Source organism: Dipodomys spectabilis, unplaced genomic scaffold, assembly GCF_019054845.1.
Source record: "Dipodomys spectabilis isolate Male_0828 unplaced genomic scaffold, ASM1905484v1 ptg000104l, whole genome shotgun sequence".
Lineage (NCBI taxonomy): Eukaryota > Metazoa > Chordata > Mammalia > Rodentia > Heteromyidae > Dipodomys > Dipodomys spectabilis.
Window position 1 is genome coordinate 845,042 of NW_024870781.1, and position 20,965 is coordinate 866,006.

The window sequence follows — 20,965 nt, forward strand, 5'->3', positions numbered from 1 at the left end:
CCTTTACAGTCAAGGGAAGAAACCTAGAAACTTGGCTAAGTGTCTTGAACAATATATTATTTTTAAAAGGACACTAGTAAGACTAGGGACTGAGTTCCAGGCTCCTGAATGTTAATCAAGTGCTCTTTCTTCTGTACCTACAAGGTCTTAAGCACTTTGTAGTATCATCAAGAAACCTACTACTTAACCATAATAGTGAGCCATGACTTATTTCTGTGGTTTAAAACGCTACAAAATAGTATGTAATCTGGCTCAGTGAGAAAGGCACCAAGATTATGGGAGAAGAACATACATAAAAGAGGAATTCAATGAGATGAAGTCACTAAATTTATTAATGGGAGGAAAATAAGAGAAAGAGGCATGGAAAGCAAGAAGAGGATGGGGACTCCAGCAGCTTTTGTGGAACCCCAGGCCCTACATCTCTCATATCATGCTGGAGTCCATATCACACAGTAATGACACACATGTGCTCAGATACGAATGCAAGCAAATAACTTCAATGAAGCAGATGAGATAACTAGATTTGTGAGAATCCCCAAGACTTATCTTATGGGTTTCTTTCCTTTCCTTTTCTTTCCTTCCTTCTTTTTTCCTTCCTTCCTTCCTTTAAACCCAATTGTACTGTCTTGACCCCAAGCACTTCTCTTATTTTTAAGGTTTCATCTGTGTGGGTAGAGATGGAGTGGGCCATAAAGAGTAATTTGGTTACACTTCAGTGTAAAACCTCCCCACCATGATGGGTAAGTCCACAAAGAGAGAGAATTCATAAAATGTATCATCAGCTGAGCACTGGTGGCTCATGCCTGTACAGTAATCCTAGCTTATTCAGGAGGCTGAGATCTGGGGATCACAGTTCCAAGTCAGCGCAGGCAGGAAACGTTCGAGATTCTTAGCTCCAACTAACCACTAAAATGCCAGAAGTGGAGCTATGGTTCAAGTTGTAGAGTACTAGCCTTGAGCACAAAGCTCAGGGAGAGTGCCCAGGCCCTAAATTCAAGCCCCAGGAATAGCACACAGAAGTACACACATAAAGTATCATCTGTACAGATTCCCAAAGGAATAGTGCTCACAAACTCCCAACACCTCTTAGGTGAACTGCCAGGTAGATGTCAACTTTCCAGTTACCATGTTTCTTGTTTGTATTTATTTACCAGTGATATGTATAGATCCCATTTAAATAGAAAACAGTTCCAAGGCAATTCTACATTCTATTTACAAAGAACTCCAGATTTGTGGAGTCTGAATTAACTTAGTTTTACTTCAATCTAAATAGTCATTCCTGAAGGAATCTGAAGATTCCCAGATCCCATCTCTAGGGGGAATAAAATATTTTGTTAGTTTCTCAACCGCATAGTCACATAAAATTTTAATATACATTTCAGAAAGGAAAGGAAAATGTTTACCCCCTCTCCCAACACCCCTTCCTCTAAATTTCAATAATTTAACAAGCACACAATTCTGGTAATTCCTGCTCATTCTTTAGACGTTGTTTTACTCTCTTAAATCCTGCCGAGCATGGACCAAATAGGGCTCCAGCCAGGGAGAAATTTAATCACTCATATCTCTGCCTGTGGTACTGTCTAGGTACTATGGTGACAGACACTTCAGTAAAAGTATGCAGAGGAAAAATGATTTTTAGCTCCTAGTCTTTAAAAAATAAAGAAGAAAAAAAAAAGAAAGAAAAGAGGGAAACCATGGAAAAGGGAAGGAGAGAGAAAGATTTCTGAAACATTTGTTGTCATCCCACAAAACTATAAAATAAAACCCCACATTGTCATAGATGATCAAAATTACTTCTTTATATACCACTTGGGTGAAACCCTAGAAACAAAATATTACTCAACAAAGCTATTTTAGTACTCTTTTCACAAAGAATTTCAAGGATTTACTTTCCCCCCATTAAATGGCCAGCTCCCCTCAGAGGATTCTTGTCACAGTAAAACAACTATGGCACAAAGATGGTCACACATGGCAGGGTACATAACTCACATCCAAACCCAAAGAGTGAATACCACCAGGAGCAAACCCGAATAAACTGTTCACCAACTTTACCAAGTGGATGGCTCTGGGGCTGTACAAGATAAATGCTCAAAGGGAGAGGATATGAGAAATCTTCTGCGCAGTTGTGCTATATTAAACTGCTTTTTAAGAATAAAGAAAAAGCACATTTTTTTTCTTTGTATAACGTCTCAGTCATTAACTAAACTACAAATAAAATCTGGAAAGAAATAAAGACTTTCAGTCTTCCATTTTGTAGATAATTTGTGGATAATTTAAATGGAATCCACAGATTCCCAAGAAGGGAGGGGGCAAAATAACTGGTCTCAAAGAAAAAGCAAAGTCAATGTTTTATATAATGGAAAATCCAGCCTCATCAGCACAGGAGACAGTGACACGTGACAATGACACAGCTAATCTCACCCTCTGCTGAGACACAAATGGGAATTTTTTTTTTCCCTAGCCCATATTCATGTACAGGAAATCAAGATGGTAAACACAGGAACAATAATCGACATCAACAAATGCAGATGCTTCAGGCTGAAAGTCACATTCTGGACAAGGTGAAAGGGTAAGTGACCAGAATGATAATACATAAGGCGGTAGATATTAAAGGTCAACTTGCGGTGCCACTCCCCCAGGAGTCTCCCTGACCCCTCCTGCCTTGAGTTCACTCCATGCTCCCTCCCAGACAAATCTCTCTCCAATGATGAGAAAACAATGTGAGCAGAAACTAGGCCCTTAAGGAGCAAGGACACTTCAGGCCCAGGACAATCAAGACATATCTAGTAAGATCACTAAACTAGGGCGTATGCCAATGAACTTGAAAGTCAGGAAGGCTCTCCCACTCAGAACCCAGAATCTCATTCTGCAAAAATGTTTGAAGGAGATTTTTCAACCCAGTCATCTGGGGCTGTGTTAAAGATAACGGGACCATAGGGAGCTATGAAGGAATTACTTGATACAATTTAGATAGCATCTCTATTATGGATCCAATCTCTGGAATAATGGAGATGGGAAGGGCAGGAAGGGAATCGAGGCCTGTGGATATCGGTGGAACAATGCTGTTCTGAGCAACGTTGTTTTCAACTCAGTCTCAGGGCAGAAAACAATTCTTTGGGGTCAACAGTCCTCCAGCATACCAAAGGATATTTATAGAAATATGTTGCATTATCTTTTCTAAAAGCAGAGTTCCACAAAATCCCCAAGGAATTGGGCCTCCCTCGCCTCTTATCCAGGATTGTACCCTTGCAAGCTTTTGTCATTCTCCTGGATTTTCCACTCACACCTGATCAGCAACACTATTCTTCTGTGTTAGTATCAACTGCAATGCTCATGAACTTGTCAACCTCTAAATTCTGTAGATAAATAAAATTATCAATACTGCTAAGAATGAATAAACTCAGAACCAGTTATCTGCTGTTGGGCATGTTTCCCTAGAAAATTCATGTCGTGAGTTGTTATCCAACTTTTTAACATCAAAAAAAAAAAAATCTATAGAGAACAATGTTTTCAGTATCAAAAAGGTGTTAAATGGGACCCTGGTAGCTAATGCCTGTAACCTTAACTACTCAGGAGGCTGAGAATTACAGTTCAAAACCAGCCTGGCAGAAAAGTCCATGACTCTTATTTCCAATTAACCAGGGGAAAAAAATAGTTTTTAAAGTCAAAAGTGGAGTTGTGGATCAACTTCTTTAGGTAAAAAGCTAAGGGACAGTGCTTAGGCCCTGCATTCAAGCCCCAGAACTTGCACACATGCCCACTCACACTGACTCACACACACACACACACACACACACACACAATTTCTAAAGCTTGTGGATAGGCAGCTGAAACTCAGGTTGAGAGAATTGCTGGCTCTCAAAAACTCACAAACAAAAATGTTCAGCAGGGGGGAATAAGAGCAAAAGGACAGGGCAATGGGGGAGGGGAGAGGTGCATGTGATCCAAGTACTTTATATGGTAGAAGAAAAATGAGATCTATTTTTTAAAGGGAGGGGCCATAAAAGAGAAATAGTTAACTCAAACTACATTATATACATTAGGAGTATATCACAACAAAATTCTTTTGTGCGATTAATATATACTAATAAAAACTTGAGGTTGATGGTACTGCTTCTTTAGGAATTCTAATTTTTACTAACGTTGTGATAGTTTCCCTTCTCTTTGATATAATTGCCACCCATTTCACATTCTTCAGGTGAAATTAGGCTCCTGGCGAGTGGCAGAACACATACATATAAGTGCTAAACAGGGGTTACGGGTATGAAAAAAGAAAACGTGTTGGAATAAAATTAATTCTGCTATCAAAATTAGAGAGAGAAATAAGGGCTATAGAATGCGCTGGTTTTTAATGAAGAACACAGAAGAGAGGTCAGGAGCCACCCCCTTTCACCCACACCCTCAGGCCCAAGTTGACAGCTTGAGGTCAGGGGAATCCACTGCCAGCACATAGTGGGGCAGTCCAGGGCCTCAGGAGGGCAGAACAAGACAGTTAGTTACTGGGTAATGGCCATTTACTTTGTAAGGGCTTTGTTTGTTAAGTGACTGCCATACAGATCTTAGGAAGTTCCTACATATCCCTTCCTCCTTTTAACCAGATATTTATAAGACTTAAATCAGAAACACCATCACCTCATTAAAATAGTCCAATGCTGAAAGTCTAGTTCAAGCCCCAGCAACAAGGAAGATGGAATCCAAGAAGTAGTAAAGCTGCTGGACTGCAAAGACCTAGAGATGTGTGGATGGTGGGCAAAGTACCCCTAAGGAAGCTGGATTCCAAGTTAAGCTGAGGTAAGCGCTAAGCTGAGGAACTAACCATGATTCAGCATATTTAAAAAAGGATTTATACCCATTCTTAGAAGCACAGCCAAAGGAAACCCCAACAGGGGCCCAAAACAATGATATCTGCTTGCCCTTTGATCTTACTTTAAGAACACTTTGTGCAACCTTTTTCTTTTTGTTGTTCAAATACCACAGAATTTCACATTGAAATTTTCTTTATGAGAACATCTACAGCTTCTTTGAGCACAGTCTTGCAATTTTTTTTTGTTGAAATACCGTAGCATTTCACATTTGAATCTCTTTAGAAGAACATCTACAGCTTCTTTAAGCATAGTCTTGCAAATTTCCCCATCTACTCTCGCTGTGAGCAGCTTGCAAGCATGGATTTATTTTCTGCTAACACAAAAATCTTCGTAAGGACAGGCAGCTTCAGTGAAAAATAGTACAGCTTATACTGTGTTGATGAGGGAAAGACACTACAATGTATCTGGTTACAAATGCCAAGTAGGGAGTATTCCATTTTTCTTTTAATTGCTGTTCCCCAAGAGTATTTTGTTAAAAAGATTGCCAGTATTTTTAGTACAATAAGTTTCTTGTTACTTATACTGACACATACTCATTCCTTTTTCTGAGCATGATTTGAGGTTTTTTTTTAATTTAATCCCAGCATCTAGATATCAACACCTCATTAACTCCACATAAATAAGTCTAAAGTGCAAAAATAAAAGAGACATGCCTACTCTCATGTGTAATATATACCACAAACTGATGTACATGGGAAGAACTCATGTTCAGAGAGGTATACCAATAAATAGTATTGTAATAAACCTCTGTGTTCCAAATGTCTTCACTTCAAACTTTTTACTTGAAACAAATCAGGTCTACCATTTCTAGAGTTCAGTGTTCCACATGAATGGGAATGGGAATGGAAATGGTGGGCTGTGGTTTACAGGTTCATGAATTCAGTCTCTTTGGGGCACCTACCAAGCAGGCTTAGATCGGGTTAGGTGTGCAGGCTTCAGTGGCGGACTGGTGACCTCAGCCCAAAAGACTGACATCCTGAAGGGGACACAAACAAATGAGTAAGCAAATTTTAAAAGAAAAGAAAAAACTCCCTGTGATTAGCACGAGGAAGGAAATAAGCAGGGTGTTGTGATGGTAATGGCAGGGAGGTACGCAGGGAACACTAAAGTCTCTCTAAGAAGGTGCATTTCCCCACTAAGATCTGAAGGATATTTCAGGGTGCTTCTTCAAGGTCATCAACTTGGCAGGATTGCTTCTAGGGCTGCCAAGTTTTGGTTTGTTTTGTTTTGTTTTCAGAAGTAGAAAACAAATAGGGGACAAAGGGAGGGCATCGGTTGCCTGTTTTAATGCAAGTTCAGGAGCTCATCAGGGCATTCAGTAGACCAGCCTACAGGGGGCAGGGACAGCAGATGGCTAAGCATTGCACATGCCAGGCAGCTCACCCAGAGCTGAAAACCATCTACATAAACACAATGAGCTGGTCAAATGACCAGCACTGGACTAAAGAGAAAGATTCATCCTGTTGATTCATACTTCCTGATAGTCCTGCTGGCTGACAAAGCTCAGGGTGTTTCAGATGTATTTCATGAGTAAATTATTCCTCCAGTCCCAGAGAAGAGGCATGTTTACAACTATGTCACACTTTCCCTCATCCTTCCAATGTGTAACTTTTTTAACCCAGTGCATAGACTACTTTTAAACACAGTGGTGTAACATTCATCCCTCTGTAGGTTAATAGATGAGTCATACAACACAAGCATTAATATGACATTGACACCAATTGGGAAATCTCCCAACACCCTTAGTTTGAGAATCCACATTGCTAAGCAATTACTTTCTTCAAATGAAACTGTCCTTATTAGACTGGGAAGGCACGCTAATCAGATTTTATCTCGTTAGCCTCTCATTGTGAAATCTCCCTAGCCTACTGCTAAATGGATTAAGATTAAACAGAATGGCTTGATTGGCAAGTGGTGTAGATTGCTGCTTGGATTCTACTCACCTAGGAAAGGTTTGCTCCTTTAATTAACTATACAGACAAGGCTGGCCCTACCGTAGGTATGACTTACATCAGAAAGCTCAGCAATGAGACATGAGGAGCTTGGGAAAGACTTGTGTTACCCAGAAGCAACTTCTAGCCCATGCAACTATAGTTCTCTTGCTCTATTAGAACATTTAAGACTGTTATGAAGGGGTGGAGGCATGGCTCAAGTGGTAGAGTGCCTGAGTAGCAAACTAAGGAGACCCAAGTTCAACTCTAGTACCTAAAACAAAAATCCTTTATGGAAAAACTAAACTGGAGCTAGATGCTGGTGGCTCACCCCTGTAATCCTAGCTTATCAGGAGGCTGAGATCTGAGGATCACAGTTTGAAACCAGCTCAGACAGGAGAGTCCAGGAGATTTATCTCCAATTAACCACCAAAAAGCAGGAAAGTAGAGCTGTGGCTCAAGTAGTAGAGCACTAGCCTTGAGCAATAAAGCCTAGGGACAGCACCTAGGCTCTGAGTTCAAGCCCCAGATCAGACACAAAAAACAAAACAAAAAACAAACCCATATCCTAAGCTGAGTGTTGTTGCATAGGCCTATTAAGCAGGAAGGAGCACTACTGTTCAAAAAAAAAAAAAAAGACTGTTTAAAGAAAGATTTAAATAAAGAAAGAAAATTAAAGCAAGGAAGAGAAAAATAAAGAAGATACCACCCTAAACCATTGCTTTAACAAGATTAGTTGTCAACCATTTCAGTGTGACTCAGAAGCTGTGTGTACTAGTAGACCACAAAAGGTCAGAAAAGCAAGGAACGAGGGGAATTTGGAGGTCACTAAATAGAACAAATGTCATCATTATAAACTTGCCTTAAGCCAGGTCTAGACATTTCAAATACCACCCCAAGCAGTGGTTCCTCAGGCCCCAGGGATCATCTGGGGGCCTTTTAAGGAATCTGATTCCTGATTCTGTTCCCTCACATTGGATTAAATTGAAATCCAGTGCCACCTGGCCATTTGGGTTTTTTTGTTTTGTTTTGTTTTTATGGTTATTCTTGGAAGCCTTGCTCTTTATTCTCTTACTGGGATGACAGACCAGTTTTCTCCAGATCTCAAAATCTTTTATAGCTCAGGTTCTGGATCATGGCAGCATACTGAAAACAAAATAAGTCCCACTCCCAAGGGTTCTGAGGTCTCTGGACCTATGGAAAGCAGCCCCAAGTATCCCTTAAGTGTTCAAGGTGAAGTTAATCAGCTAGGCTGAAGACTACAGACCAAACCCAGGAATTGTTTTCCTGAGGAACTAAAAAGATTCACTATGAGGGAGTCAGGATACCAATCTCCCTCCACTGTATCTCTCAGGTCTAGCCCCTCATGAGGCAGGCAGACTTTTCCCCAAAGCTGTCAGGAAACTTGGGGGAAGAAGGTGTTGAGGGAGAGAATATGGGGTGGAACTTATTAAATCAGAAGCAGAAAGGTTATAATAAGAAATAGCAATGGTCCCCTGCTAACCCTAAACCACTACAAAATTTTATTGACTGGCACAAGAGAGAATTTCCTTAGAATGCTTCCTGGAGGTAGCTCAACCTTGGATTTGGTTCCCACAAATTGTGAAAATTCTCCAATCGGATCCTCTGGCAGTGCAAGTAGCTGGATTGGCAACCCTGACCCTGCTCTCCCTGTGAGATTCTGTTTCATGAATTTCCCAGGAGGATTTCTGCACCACTTGGATGTCAATCTTCTTGCCTGAAGGAGGGGATTTTACCCACACCCCCACTGATTCCTGCCCACCTCCTCTCCCCCCTTAAAGCTCAGGGAAGTTGGGGATCACCAACACAATTGTAAATACTTAGACACATTACATGGGAATCCATGCAAGCAATGCTCTTAATAATACAGGCGGCTCTGGCAAGGCTTGGAGACCTGGGTACTACTGCAAGTGTCTGCTAACCCACTCCTGGGCCTGGGGATAGACAACACCTATCACAAGGGACTGAAGACTCACCCCACTGTGCCACGGGACTCCCCTTGGGGCGTGGCTGGTGCAGCCCCAAGTCTAGGTGCAGAGAACTCCATTCCTGTCTTTGCTGAACTCAGTCAGCTTATGATTCTGAGGCGCTGGCTTGGAGAACAGTCTTCTCCATTGCCTACCCCCTCCATTTTTTTTTCCCTGTGCGGGTCCCGGGGCTTGAACTCAGGGTCTGAGTGCTGTCTGTCCCTGAGCTTCTTCAGTTCAAGGCTAGAGGTCAATTACTTGAGCCAGAGCTCCACTTCGGTTTGTTTTTTTTTAAGCGATTAACATGAGATGTGAGTCTCGCGATTTCCTGAGGGAGCTGGCTTCTAACTGTGATCCTCAGATCTCAGCCTCCCAAGGAGGATACAGGTGTGAGTCACCGGCGTCCAGCTATCCTTCCCATTTAAAGAGAAAAAACAAACACACAAAAACACTTAAGGGGGGGAGGGGGTAAAAGGCAATACGATGTGACTCTGTCCGAGCTGCCACAGAACGTCTGTGGCAAAGCCCGATTTAGCCGCTCTTGAATTTCCATTCTGTTGCCTGGCAACAGGTTCAGAGGCGCTCAGAGGCCAAGCCCGGCCCCTGCTCGGCACCCTTGATGAAAAGTTAGACTTTGGGGGGGGGGGGGGGGGAAGGAATGGCCCCGGGCATGTGAGCCTTGTCACTGGATAGATTACCCGCCTGGTCCTGGGTGGCGTGCGGCACGGGGGCGAGCCCCTGCTGGCCGGGGCTGCTTTGCACTGGCCTTGTGGGACCTTCTGGAATCAAAGCACCTCCTTCCCCCAATACCTTAGATTCCTCTTTAAACACTCAAGTCAACTTTCCAAAAGTTTTCAGCTGCTACGGGGCGCCCTGTTAAATATCCGTGGGAAAAACGAACATGCTTAGCTTTATGGGGACAAAAAAAGAAAGAAAGATGGCCTTCTTCCCAGGATGCCCAGACTCGGAGAGGAGTTTTGTGTTCCCCTTTAGTCGGGTTAACCTGGCCCCAAGCTGGGCAGGAGCGAAAGGAGCACAGAGTATGTGCTCCAGGCGCCCAGCAAAACACGGCGGCCCGGGGCAGCGCTTTCCTAGCTGCCGCTGCCCGCCCGCCCGCCCGATCCCGCGGGGAGCGCCCGGGCCGCCCCGCGCGGCGCAGGTGCAAGCGCTCCCCGCATCCCCACGGGCACCAGCCGGCCCCGCGCGCCACACACTACAACCTCCCCGCCCAAAAAAAAAAAAAAACCCCGGCCCAGAAAACCTTACCCAGGTTCACGAAACTCATGACCATGTCCGCGTCGTTGAGGAAGGCGCTGTCCTGCGCGCTGGTCAGTGGAGTTGTGCCGTCGCCCCCGCCAGGGCCCGCGGCCAGGAGGCTCTTGCGGTGGAACGGGTGTCCTGCGCCAGGAGACGGCGGCCGCAGCTGGGGCGAGCTGGCCCCTCGGTGCAGCCCAGGCTGACGCGCGTTCCCCTCCGATGCCCCGTCCTCCTCGTCGTCGTCGGTGGCCAGGGCGTTATACAGATCCAGCATGAAGAGGGGCGCAGACTTCAGCCGCCCCGGAGGGGGCTCCTCCGCCAGCCGCTGCGCGAGGGCTGGGGGGTGCGCTGGCTGGAGGCCGTGCAGGGGCCGGGGCCTGTGCGGGAGCCCCAGCACCGACAAGATCTCCTTCTGCATCTCCCGCTTCTCGTGCGTCTTGAGGCGCCGGTACAGGAAGCCCGAGGACGAGGACTGCGGCGGCGGCGGCTCGGCACGGGTCGGGCTCCCGCCGTCCACCAGCAGCTGTCCCCCGGCGGTGGCGGCGGCCGCCGCGGGCACGGACGGCCAAAGTGGCGGGGGCCCGCAGCAGCTGCACAGCAGCCCCCACCACCAGCACAGCCACTGCGCCCTCCGCCCCAGCCCCGGCATCCCAGCCCGGCCGGGCTACCCCCGCGGGGACCGCGGGGCGTCGCGCTGCGGAGCGAGGCCGCGGTGGCCCTGGGTGTGATCCGCCCCCGCCACCTCTCAGCGGGCTCTCTTCCCCTTCCTGGCCCTCAGTCCTTATCTCTCATGGTCGTCCGGGGGCGCCCCCAAGTAGCCCAGGCTGGAGGGGAGGCGAAGAGACGATCGCTGGGGGGGGAGGGGGGGGAGCCCCGCGCTCCCGGGCAAGTCTCTGAAACAAGCGCAAGGTCCCAGCCAGGTGCGTCCGAATCAGGACCGCGCGGCGGCCGACGCCCTGGCCCCTGGGCGGGTCACGGCGCGGTCACTCCCCGTCCGCACACGTGCGCTGCCCCCGAGCTCTCCGGAGCAGCTGGCTGAGGAGCGGGGCGTCGGGGAGCGGGGCTGACTTTCAGGAACCGGGAGCGATGCCCGGCATCGTCCACGCGCACGCCTCCTCCCGGCTTGCGAGGCTACCGTGAAGTTCACTGCGCCCCGAGGGCCCAGCCGGTGGCTTCAGGGCGTCCTGAAATGCCAGTCTTCTCCACGGAGCTGAACTTCCTTCTCGCCCGCAAACTCCGCTCCCCTCCGCCCCCGGGCACGGTCGCCCCCCCCACCCCCCGCCACCCTCCCCTAGTCTCTGCGCCCCGCGCGCCTCCCCAAGCGGAGGCGGCCAAGAGCTCGCTTTCCGTTCGGAGATCTCTCGGCTGCCCAGCAAACCCCGCTGGCAGACTGGAGAGAAGGAAAGGAACCTGTGAGCGAACAGATCACGGGATTCGGCGTCCGCCCTGGTTTTCACAGTCTCCCGCTGCTCGGCCGGCGCGGTGCTCCGGGCAGCAGGCAAGCCAACGTGGGCTTTCTGCCGTGCGCCTAGCTCAGGTACAGCACTCCAGCCTCCGGACTCCCCGCCCTTCTGGGTAACCGACAGGCTGACAGCCAATAGGAAGACGAGTATCGAAGGCTATTTAAATAGACACGCCCCCTTCTTCCACCCTCCCCTCCAGAGAGGCTTAGCCTTGCTGCGCATAGGTTTCAAGTGCCGGGAATTCTTTGCAGGCGCGGGAGGAGCTGCGGGTAGCAAAGGCAGAGAGGTCATTGCTAGTTAAAAGTGTTCTGATCATCTCCCCCGTCCGAACCTTTCTCTGGTCCTATCATAATCGGAGGCTGAAGTTGAGTTAATAGAAGTAAGCGCATTTAGTTAATACCGCATGGATTGAGGGGGTGGGGCTGGGAAGGACAGTTTTCTTCTTCCCTCCTTAGTGTCTCTTATTGATGTAATGTAGGCGTTTGCGGACACGTGGCTTTCAAAGACAGCTGCTAGAAGTTGAGACACACCCTCCGAGGAAACTGCCTAGCAAACTTGCCAGAGACAGACAGAGTCCTGAGGATTTCGGGTGGAATATTTTGACTTGTCTCTGCTTTGGGGCTTTCATTTGGCTTCTTAAGCTAGCAGCCAAAAGGAGGAGGGTACAATCTGCTAATATGATAGAAAAGCCATCCTTACCTCGTTATTACTGCCTCAATGGTTCTCCATAGTCTCAGTTACCATTGTACTTTACATACTGACATACAGTCTAATTTACATAGTGCAAAATAAAGACAGTCACACTACGGGTTGGAGCTTGATGTATATCTTAAATGGGATGGGGGAGGAAGGATAACAGGTGGGACCCCCAAACACAGACTGTTGTAAGCCATAGACAATATAACCACCACCAGCATCTGACAGTATATAGAGGAATTCATTTGCCAGTACACTACCCTGTCACCATAGGACCGTAGGCGCAATATCACCTTGAAACATTGGATTCTTTCTTTTTTTTTTTTTTTTTTGGTGCGGTCGTGGGCCTGAACTCTGGGCCTGGACGCTGTCCCTCAGCTCTTCAGCTCAAGGCTAGCACTCTACCACTTGAGCCACAGTGCCACTTCCGGCTTTTTTCTTTTTGCTTCTGTGGTGCTGAGGAATCGAACTCAGGGCCTCAGGCATGCAAGGCAAGCACTCTACCACTGAGCCACCTTCCCAGCCCCGAAACATTGGATTCTTTTACCTAGTGAAAAGTGGTATGGGTTAGAAAATAAAAACTGCATTTTGCTGACTCAGTAGCCATAGTTCACATGGTCTAAGGCATTTGAGAATAACATATACAGATAAAAACTGTAAGATTTGTCAAGGTAGGAGATCATGGGATTTCTATGCCTACTTTCCTTATTATAAAGATCCTGTTTTGAGTAAGTAAAGGCCATTATCTTCAGCCATCTATTGGATCCTTTTCTAGATCTATCATGGCTCAGGCATAGTGGTCATTTAGGAGTCTCTAATTCTACAAATGTCCCAAAGTAGCTGATTTCATGCCATACCACTTCAGCAACACTGAAGGCCAATCTTAAACCATCTTTGGGGTTTATTTCACCTGAGAGGAGAATACATGGCTAGTCTAGGTGGTACTAGGATGCCAGGATTCCTACAATTCAAGAAGTGGCTTCATTTCTTTCTTCAATCTAGGACATGATACAAGCATTAAATCATTACCACAGTGTCCACAGCAGCCATGAATTCCAGTCAGAGATCTTAAGTCTAAGCAAATACATAGAGGTTTCCCACCAAGGGCCTCCTTTTCACACTCTTCATAAGACTTCCAGTGGCATGTAGAATAAAAGCAGCTCCAAGCCATGGGAACACTGGAAAACCATTAAACAACTGTGAGGATACTTAGTAAAACCATGTCATTTAAGACACAAAAGCAGGTTGTGACTTGTGTGTTGTATACACCTCTATAGGGATAAATGTCATGGGAACCCTGTACAGATACACACTTGTGTCAGCTTATCTTTTCTCTGAATGTGTGTGTGTGTGTGTGTGTGTGTGTGAACATGTGTATCTAGGCTGACTTTAAACTGTGATCTTCAGTTCTCAGTCTCCTGGGTAGCTAGGATTATACATATGAGCCACCAACACCTAGCTTATCTCCTCTTTCCTCTTTCTTTTTTAAAATATTTTGTGCTAGTCTTGGGGCTTGAACTCAGGGTTGGTACTGTCTTTAAGCTAGAGGCTACTGGTAGAGAGTAGTATTCTCCCACTTGGAGTTACAGCTCCACTTCTGGCTCTTTTGAGTGATTAATTGGAGACTAGAGTCTCACAGGCTTTCCTGCCCAGGCTGACTTTGAACTACAATCCTCAAACTTCAGTTTCCAAAGGAGCTAGGACTACAGGTGTGAGCCACTGGCCACAGGCTCATCTCCCCTTTACTGAGATATTCAGAGAGACATAGACCTGTGTGACAAGAGCTAAAAATAACACTTGATAAAGCATTATCAATGAAACATTTAAGCAGCAACCCTGATCCAGGTCTGTCATCGGCTCTTCACATATCTACCCCCACCAAGGGGGACTCTGCCACTGTTGAGTAGTTTGAGAATAAGGGGTGCTGAGGGTACCTCCAGATGATGAGCACAAGAGCACAGACTTTCCTCAAGGGCCAGTGGAAATCTGAAAATAAAGATGTGAAGTGGATGGCAGTGATTATAAGGACAGTGCCTTCCCATTCAAAGCCCCCCAGCGGATCTGTTCTGTACCTACTGTCTACTCTTCTTCCCTTGTGACTGTTTTGCCTGCCAGGAGAAATTCTTGTTCTAACTTTTCACTAACCTCAAAATCAGGATCACTGCTTGCTTCTCAGCCTCAACTGGAATTCTGAGAGAATAAAGAACCCTTAACCAATACTTCACCTGCTCCCCATTTCTCTGACCCCAGTTGCTTCCCCAGCATTTCAGAACAGGGGGCTAATAAAGTCCACATGTGATACAAGGGAGTAGAGGTGATTTGAAGGGAGAGGAGCAGATCTGGTTTTGCAATCCCTCTGCAATGTGTATGAATGCCTTGAGAAAAATCAGAGGTAATTTCGCCCCCTGCAGGACACCAAGATATTCCCACCCCTTCCTCTGTAAGCCCAGGAGAAGCTTCATTAAATTCTCTGTAGGAGTCTCTAAAACATCTGGAGGTGGGGGAACAGGGGAGGAATTTGCTCAAGAAGCCAGATGTGGGAGCCAACCCATAGCAAACATCTGGTGGCTTGGCTGACGTTTCCTGCAGATGGCCTCAGTTTCTGGAATTAGGTTGCCTGTCCCACCCCTGCCCCACTTCATGAAGAAATGAGGCACCCTCACCATGAGGCCCTGGTCTACTGACACGGAGGACAGGGTGGGAAGCCTGTACTCACATGTTTGCAACACTGCCACAGTGTGACACACACAGGGAATTCCTTCAAACGTAGTTGTCTGCAGGATACCAATAGCTCATGCCTGTCATCGTAGCTATTCAGGAGGTTGAGACCTGAGGATCATGGTCCAAAGCAATTAACCACCAAAAAGCCAGGAATAGAGCTATGGCTCAAGTGGTAGAGTGCCAGCCTTGAGTTAAAAAGCTAAGGAACAGCACCCAGGCCTTGAGTTCAAGTCCCAGAACCAGCACAAAAAATAATGTCATTGTCTGTATTCCTTATATGTTATGAAGGTTTGGGTTATACACTTATTACATACTTGGCCAACAAATTTTTATTTCAAAAGATGCTGCTTATTCATTTGCTGTGTTAAATATTCAACACCCCAACTTTGCTGTGAATTATCTTATTAGTCATAAACTACAAATAGTCTTTGATTTTACATTAAATCATATGTTAGTCCCATTTAGCTGCCTTTTTAAATCTCTATATCACAGCTTTTAGAATTAATTTAGCATCCAAGTACCCAAAATTATGTGGCTACAGTGTTTAAAAGTCTGAGTTCTTTCCTTCTAGAATCCTTGGGAAATTCTAAATTTTCATCATTACAAGTAGCAGAAGCTGGAGCCTTTTCAATACTACTTTCTAATACATAATAATTTGCTCACAGTTTAAAAATATAAATTTGGAGTTATGCAAAAAAAAAAAACTATGTTAGGTTAATGTTTGCTGGATGTGAAAAAAAGAAAATTTGAGAGTTAAATATGACTTCTAAAAAGAGAGACCTAGACAGCAGCCTCCTAATACATGTTTTTTTGTTTTTGTTTTTGTCAGTCTTGGGACTTGACCTGAGTTTTGTTTTGTTTTTTGCCAATGGCTAACACTGCACCATTTAAGCCACAGCTTCACTTCTAGCTTTTTGATGGTTAGCTGGAAATAATTGTCTCATGGACTTTCCTGCTCAAGCTTTGAACTGTGATCCTCAAATCTCAAGTCTCCTGAGTAGCTAGGATAACAGGCATAAGCCACTGGTGCTCAGCTCCAAAATACACGCTGCATCCACCAGTGTGTGGTCCCCAAACACTCATTCTTCCTCCCTTCACTATGTTTTCAGATATACCACACAGTCACTTCAAAACATCATTTAAGCCATCATATTTTCCTACTCATGAAGGACATCTGGTGGCAGAGTGAAAAACTAATACATAAATCTATTTCCAGAGATTTTTTTTCTCCCCACACTGGTACCCAAGAGAAAATCTGTTACTTGTATATTTCAAACGTTGCATATAAACGTGGGGCTCATGGCCCTAGGATTTAGGCTGTCTATATAATATTAAGCAATGAAGTATTTGGAAGGTTTGATTTGATAGGTTTTTAATTTTCCAATTGATCATTAACATTCACAAACTGTTGTCTTTTTTTTTTCTTTAGTAAGCAACGTAATTACTTATCACATTTCCAGGGCTGGTTGTACTATCTCTAAGGAGTTTTCTTCTTTTTTTTGAGGGGGGGGGTCCAGTCGTGGGGCCTGAACTCTGGGCCTGGGTGCTGTCCTTCAGCTCTTCAGCTCAAGGCTAGTGCTCTACCACTTGAGCTACAGCGCCACTTCCGGCTTTTTTCTTTTTACATATGTGGTGCTGAGGAATCGAACCCAGGGCCTCATGCATGCAAGGCAAGCGCTCTACCATTGAGCCACCTTCCCAGCCCCTAAGGAGTTTTCTTCTAAGAAAGCACTGGACTCTCATCTGGGCTAGGTATAACATGAAGTTTCCTAGTCTGTATAAGCCTCTGGGTGTCACTCCATTTTATGTCCCACTCTGTATGTTATTTCCCAGGTAATCTCAGTGTCCACGACAAATTACACCAAAACATGTCCTATCAACCAATTTCCTATGTAGAAGAGGCATAGTCATGGTATGTCTGGCTAGTACAAATCACATTTAGTAACATCAGGTCAGAAGGAAAGTCATGAGCTTTCTTCATTCATTCATGCCTGCATTCATTTGTGCATTTATCACATTTGATAAAAAATAATATGAATGCTTGCTATGTGGCAGGCAGTGCTCTAGGTTTTGGGACACCAAACAGTAAGAGACCCATTCCCTCCTGGATTATAGATAGGGAGAAGGACATTAAGTAAAGCAAGGAGAAACATTGTGGTTATCTATGCAGGAGGCCAGCACCCATGGCTAGTGCTCTAGATGTTAAATCTGCATAAACGTGACCTCAGCTTGCAAAGGGGGCCTTTAAGATTGAATTAAATTTGTTAAGCAGGTAACCTTAAAATAAGAAAGTTGTCGTGGATCATCCAAGAGTGCCCATATAATTCCAACAATTGTTTTGTTTTGTTTTTTTAAAGAGGAAGGCAGAAGGGATGTGCATCCCAAGATTGGCTTCATTTATCTTGCTGGCTTTGAAGATGAGGAGACCACTGGCCAAAGAATATAGGTGGCCTCTGCTAGCTAAGAACAAACCTCAACTGACAGGCATCAAGGAAATAGCACTCCTGGTCTTCACTCCAAATTCTGTCATCAACCTGAATAAGCCCAGAAACAGATTCTCACTCAGAGCAACAGATTCCTTCACTAGCCTGTGGGGACTCATATAGCTCCTTGACCTTCAGATAAAGGCAACAAGCCGATCAGACACAAACATGTTGTATTTTGTTTCAGCAGCAAAAGGAAACTAATAGGTATTTTGTATGATAAGTGCTATAGAGAAAATTCAAACTTGGAAAGGGGTTAGGAAGTTTGTAGGTGGTCAGTAAAGGCTTCAAGAAAAAGCAGCATTTGAGTAAGATTAGAACCAGCCCTGAGAGCATCTTGGGAGAGATCTTTTAGGTATTAAAAATGGTCAGGACATGGGTCTGGGAAGGTGGCTCAGTGGTAGAGTGCTTGTCTTGCATGCATGAGGCCCTGGGTTCAATTCCTCAGCACCATATAAGCAAAAAGAAAAAATAAGCAGGAAGTGGTGCTGTGGCTCAAGTGGTAGAGTGCTAGCCTTGAGCTGAAGAGCTGAGGGACAGCGCCCAGGCCCAGAATTCAGGACCCACGACCGGACCCCAAAAAAAAAAATGGTCAGGACAGAGTCCCACAGCTAGGGACATGTCTAGTAAAGTTAAGAAAGAAAGAGCAAGGACCTCTATAGAGGCTACCACACAGGACCAGAAGAGGAAGAGTAAATGCAGGAAATTCCCTCCAAAAGGATGGGAATTAGGGCCAAGGTGGTAGAGGCCCTAGACATCCTGGTGAAGACTTTGGCATATGTGTGTGTGTGTGTATGTATATGTATGTGTGTGTGTGTGTGTGTGTGTGTGTGTGTGTGTGTGTATACATACACATATAGAAGAGATGGTACATTATGGGGAGGGGGGAACTCTCCCAAACATAGCATTGAAGAAAAAAATAAACAATGAAAACTCTATCCTATATTTTCATGTATGTAAAACTCAAAAGCAGACTAAGAAGATCTAGAAATCAAATGAGTGAGTCTATTTGGAGAGAAGACTTGAGGGCAGGGTTGGCTCATGTGGTAGAGCACATGTATATACAGTATATAGCTGGACTCAAGAAAACCAGCTAGAAAATCTACCTTGCGGTCAGGAGGGAGACGATAATGCTTATAGGGACCTTCCAAGGGAAGCAGAAGATGGAATGAAAAATGGTCGGATTCTAGATACGTTCCAAAGACAGAGCCCATTCCATAAAAATTGCTCCAAAGAACATTCACAGGCTCACTATATAAGATCACAGCTCCATCTCAGAATAGAAAACGTTGGCTGGAGGTTTGCCCCAAGTAGTGGACTTCCTGCCTACCAAGCACAGGGCAATCCCTAGTACCAGGGGGAACAAAAACAACAACAAAAACTCCCTTATGTAACTGTAACCCCTCTGTTCATCACCTTTATAATAATAATAATTTTTAAACTCCAAGATATGAAGTTTGACCATTTAATATTAACTTTACTTACTTGTTTATTATCTTAAGAACTCATGGTGTTGTATGCCTGTGGTCTTCAGCTATGGGAGAAGTTGAGGCAAGAATACTTGAGTTCTGAGTAATATAGTAAGACTGTGTTTTTTTTTTGAACTTATTATTTTTTATTGTTGTGAAAATACTGTACAGAGGGGTTACAATTACATGGGCAAGATAATGAGTACATTTCTTATCAAGCATTGTAGCCTCCTCCTTTGTTTCTCCTTCCCATCCCATCCTCCCCTGCCCCCACCCAACCCTCCTCCCCCCCACCAAAGTTGTAATGACATAATGACTTGTATGTCTCATTGTTGCAATGGGTCCACCTGTATCCCTATTTAAAGGATTTGTTTTTTGCCTTCCTCTCCACAAATTATAACAACATCAAATACAGTGAAACAGGAGTTATACCGTGGAGGAGGGACATACAAAGCAACAAAAAAATAATCTTATGAATGTGTTAGAAACAATCACATGAAAGAAAAAAACATTTGAATACATATCTTAGGGTTCATTTCCCTAACATCAACTTATCTGACCTTTTCTGCTTGACTCAGACATATACTAGTTATTGTAAATAAAGGAAACCATGGGACCTATGTTTCTTTGGGCCTGGCTTACTTCACTTAATATAATTTTTTCCAAGTCTTTAGATTTCCTAACAAATGGAGCAATGTCATTATTTCTGGGGGGGGGGTGGTCCAGTCGTGGGGCCTGAACTCTGGGCCTGAGCACTGTCCCTCAGCTCTTCAGCTCAAGGCTAGCGCTCTACCACCTGAGCCATAGCACCACTTCTGGCTTTTTTTTTCTGCTTATGTGGTGCTGAGGAATCGAACCCAGGGCCTCGGGCATGCAAGGCAAGCGCTCTACCACTGAGCCAACTTCCCAGCCCCCAATGTCATTCTTTCTGATGGAGGCATAGAATTCCATTGTGTATATATACCACATTTTCTTGATCCATTCATCTACTGAGGGGCATCTGGGTTGGTTCCATATCTTAGCTATGGTAAATAATGCTGCAATAAACATAGTTGGTGCTGGTAGCTTTAGTGTGGTCTTGTTTGTGAACATTTGGATAAATGCCCAAAAGTGGGATTGCTGGGTCATAGGGGAGCTCTATGTGGAGTCTTTTCAGGAACCTCCATACTACTTTCCAAAGTAGTTGAACAAGTTTACACTCCCACCAACAATGCAGTAAGGTTCCCTTCTGTCTACATCCCCTCCAGCATCTGTTGTTATTAGAGTTCTTGATTATAGCCATTCTAACTGGGGTGAGGTGGTATCTCAATGTTGTTTTGATTTATATTTCTTTTATGGCTAGAGAGGTTGAGCATGTCTTCATGTGTCTATTGGCCATCATTCTTTCCTCTTCAGAGAAGTTTCTCTTTAAGTCTTTAGCCCATTTATTTATTGGGCAGGTGTTTCTTTGAAGATTTGTTGTTGGGGGATTTAATTTTTTGAGTTCCAAGTATATTTTAGATATGAGAGCCTTGTCCGTTGTATGGCTAGTGAAGATCTTCTCCCAATCCGTGGGCTTTCTATTGATCTTGCTAGCTATGTCCTTTGCCATGCAGAAGCTCTGCAATTTCATGCAATCCCATTTGTCCAACCTTTCTTTGATTTGTTGTGTTTCCGGGTCTCTATTCAGAAAATTTCGGCCTGTGCCAAGGAGACCTAGGGTTTCTCCTGTTCCATCCTGTAATGTTTTCAGAGTGTCTGCTTTGACTCCGAGGTCTTTGATCCATTTGGAGTTGATTCTGGTGCAGGGTGATATATAAGGATCTAGCTTTAGTTTTCTATAAGTAGTTAACCAATTTTGCCAGCACCATTTACTGAAGAGGTTGTCTTTCTTCCATTCTATTTTTTTAGCTCCCTTATCGAAGATTAGATGGTTATAGGTCTGTAGGTTCATTTCTAGGTTTTCAATTCTATTCCACTGGTCCTGAGGTCTATTCTTGTGCCAGTACCAAGCTGTTTTGATTACTATGTCTTTGTAGTAGAGTTTGAAATTTGTTATTGATATTCCTCCAGCACTGTTGTTTCTATTGAGGATCATTTTTGCTATTCGGGG

The 20,965-nt window shown here is 44.7% G+C and overlaps 1 protein-coding gene across 1 annotated transcript in view; it reads right to left on the reverse strand.

Moving 5' to 3' along the window:
- The window catches only part of Bmp6 (bone morphogenetic protein 6), a 172,923-nt gene extending 161,616 nt beyond the window's left edge, over positions 1 to 11,307 (reverse strand). Inside the window, exon 1 of the mRNA XM_042687135.1 lies at positions 10,051 to 11,307. Coding sequence (XP_042543069.1) covers positions 10,051 to 10,690 — 640 coding nt within the window. The 5' untranslated portion in view covers positions 10,691 to 11,307. The remainder of the gene's footprint in view (positions 1 to 10,050) is intronic.
- Between the last annotated feature and the right edge of the window lie 9,658 nt (positions 11,308 to 20,965).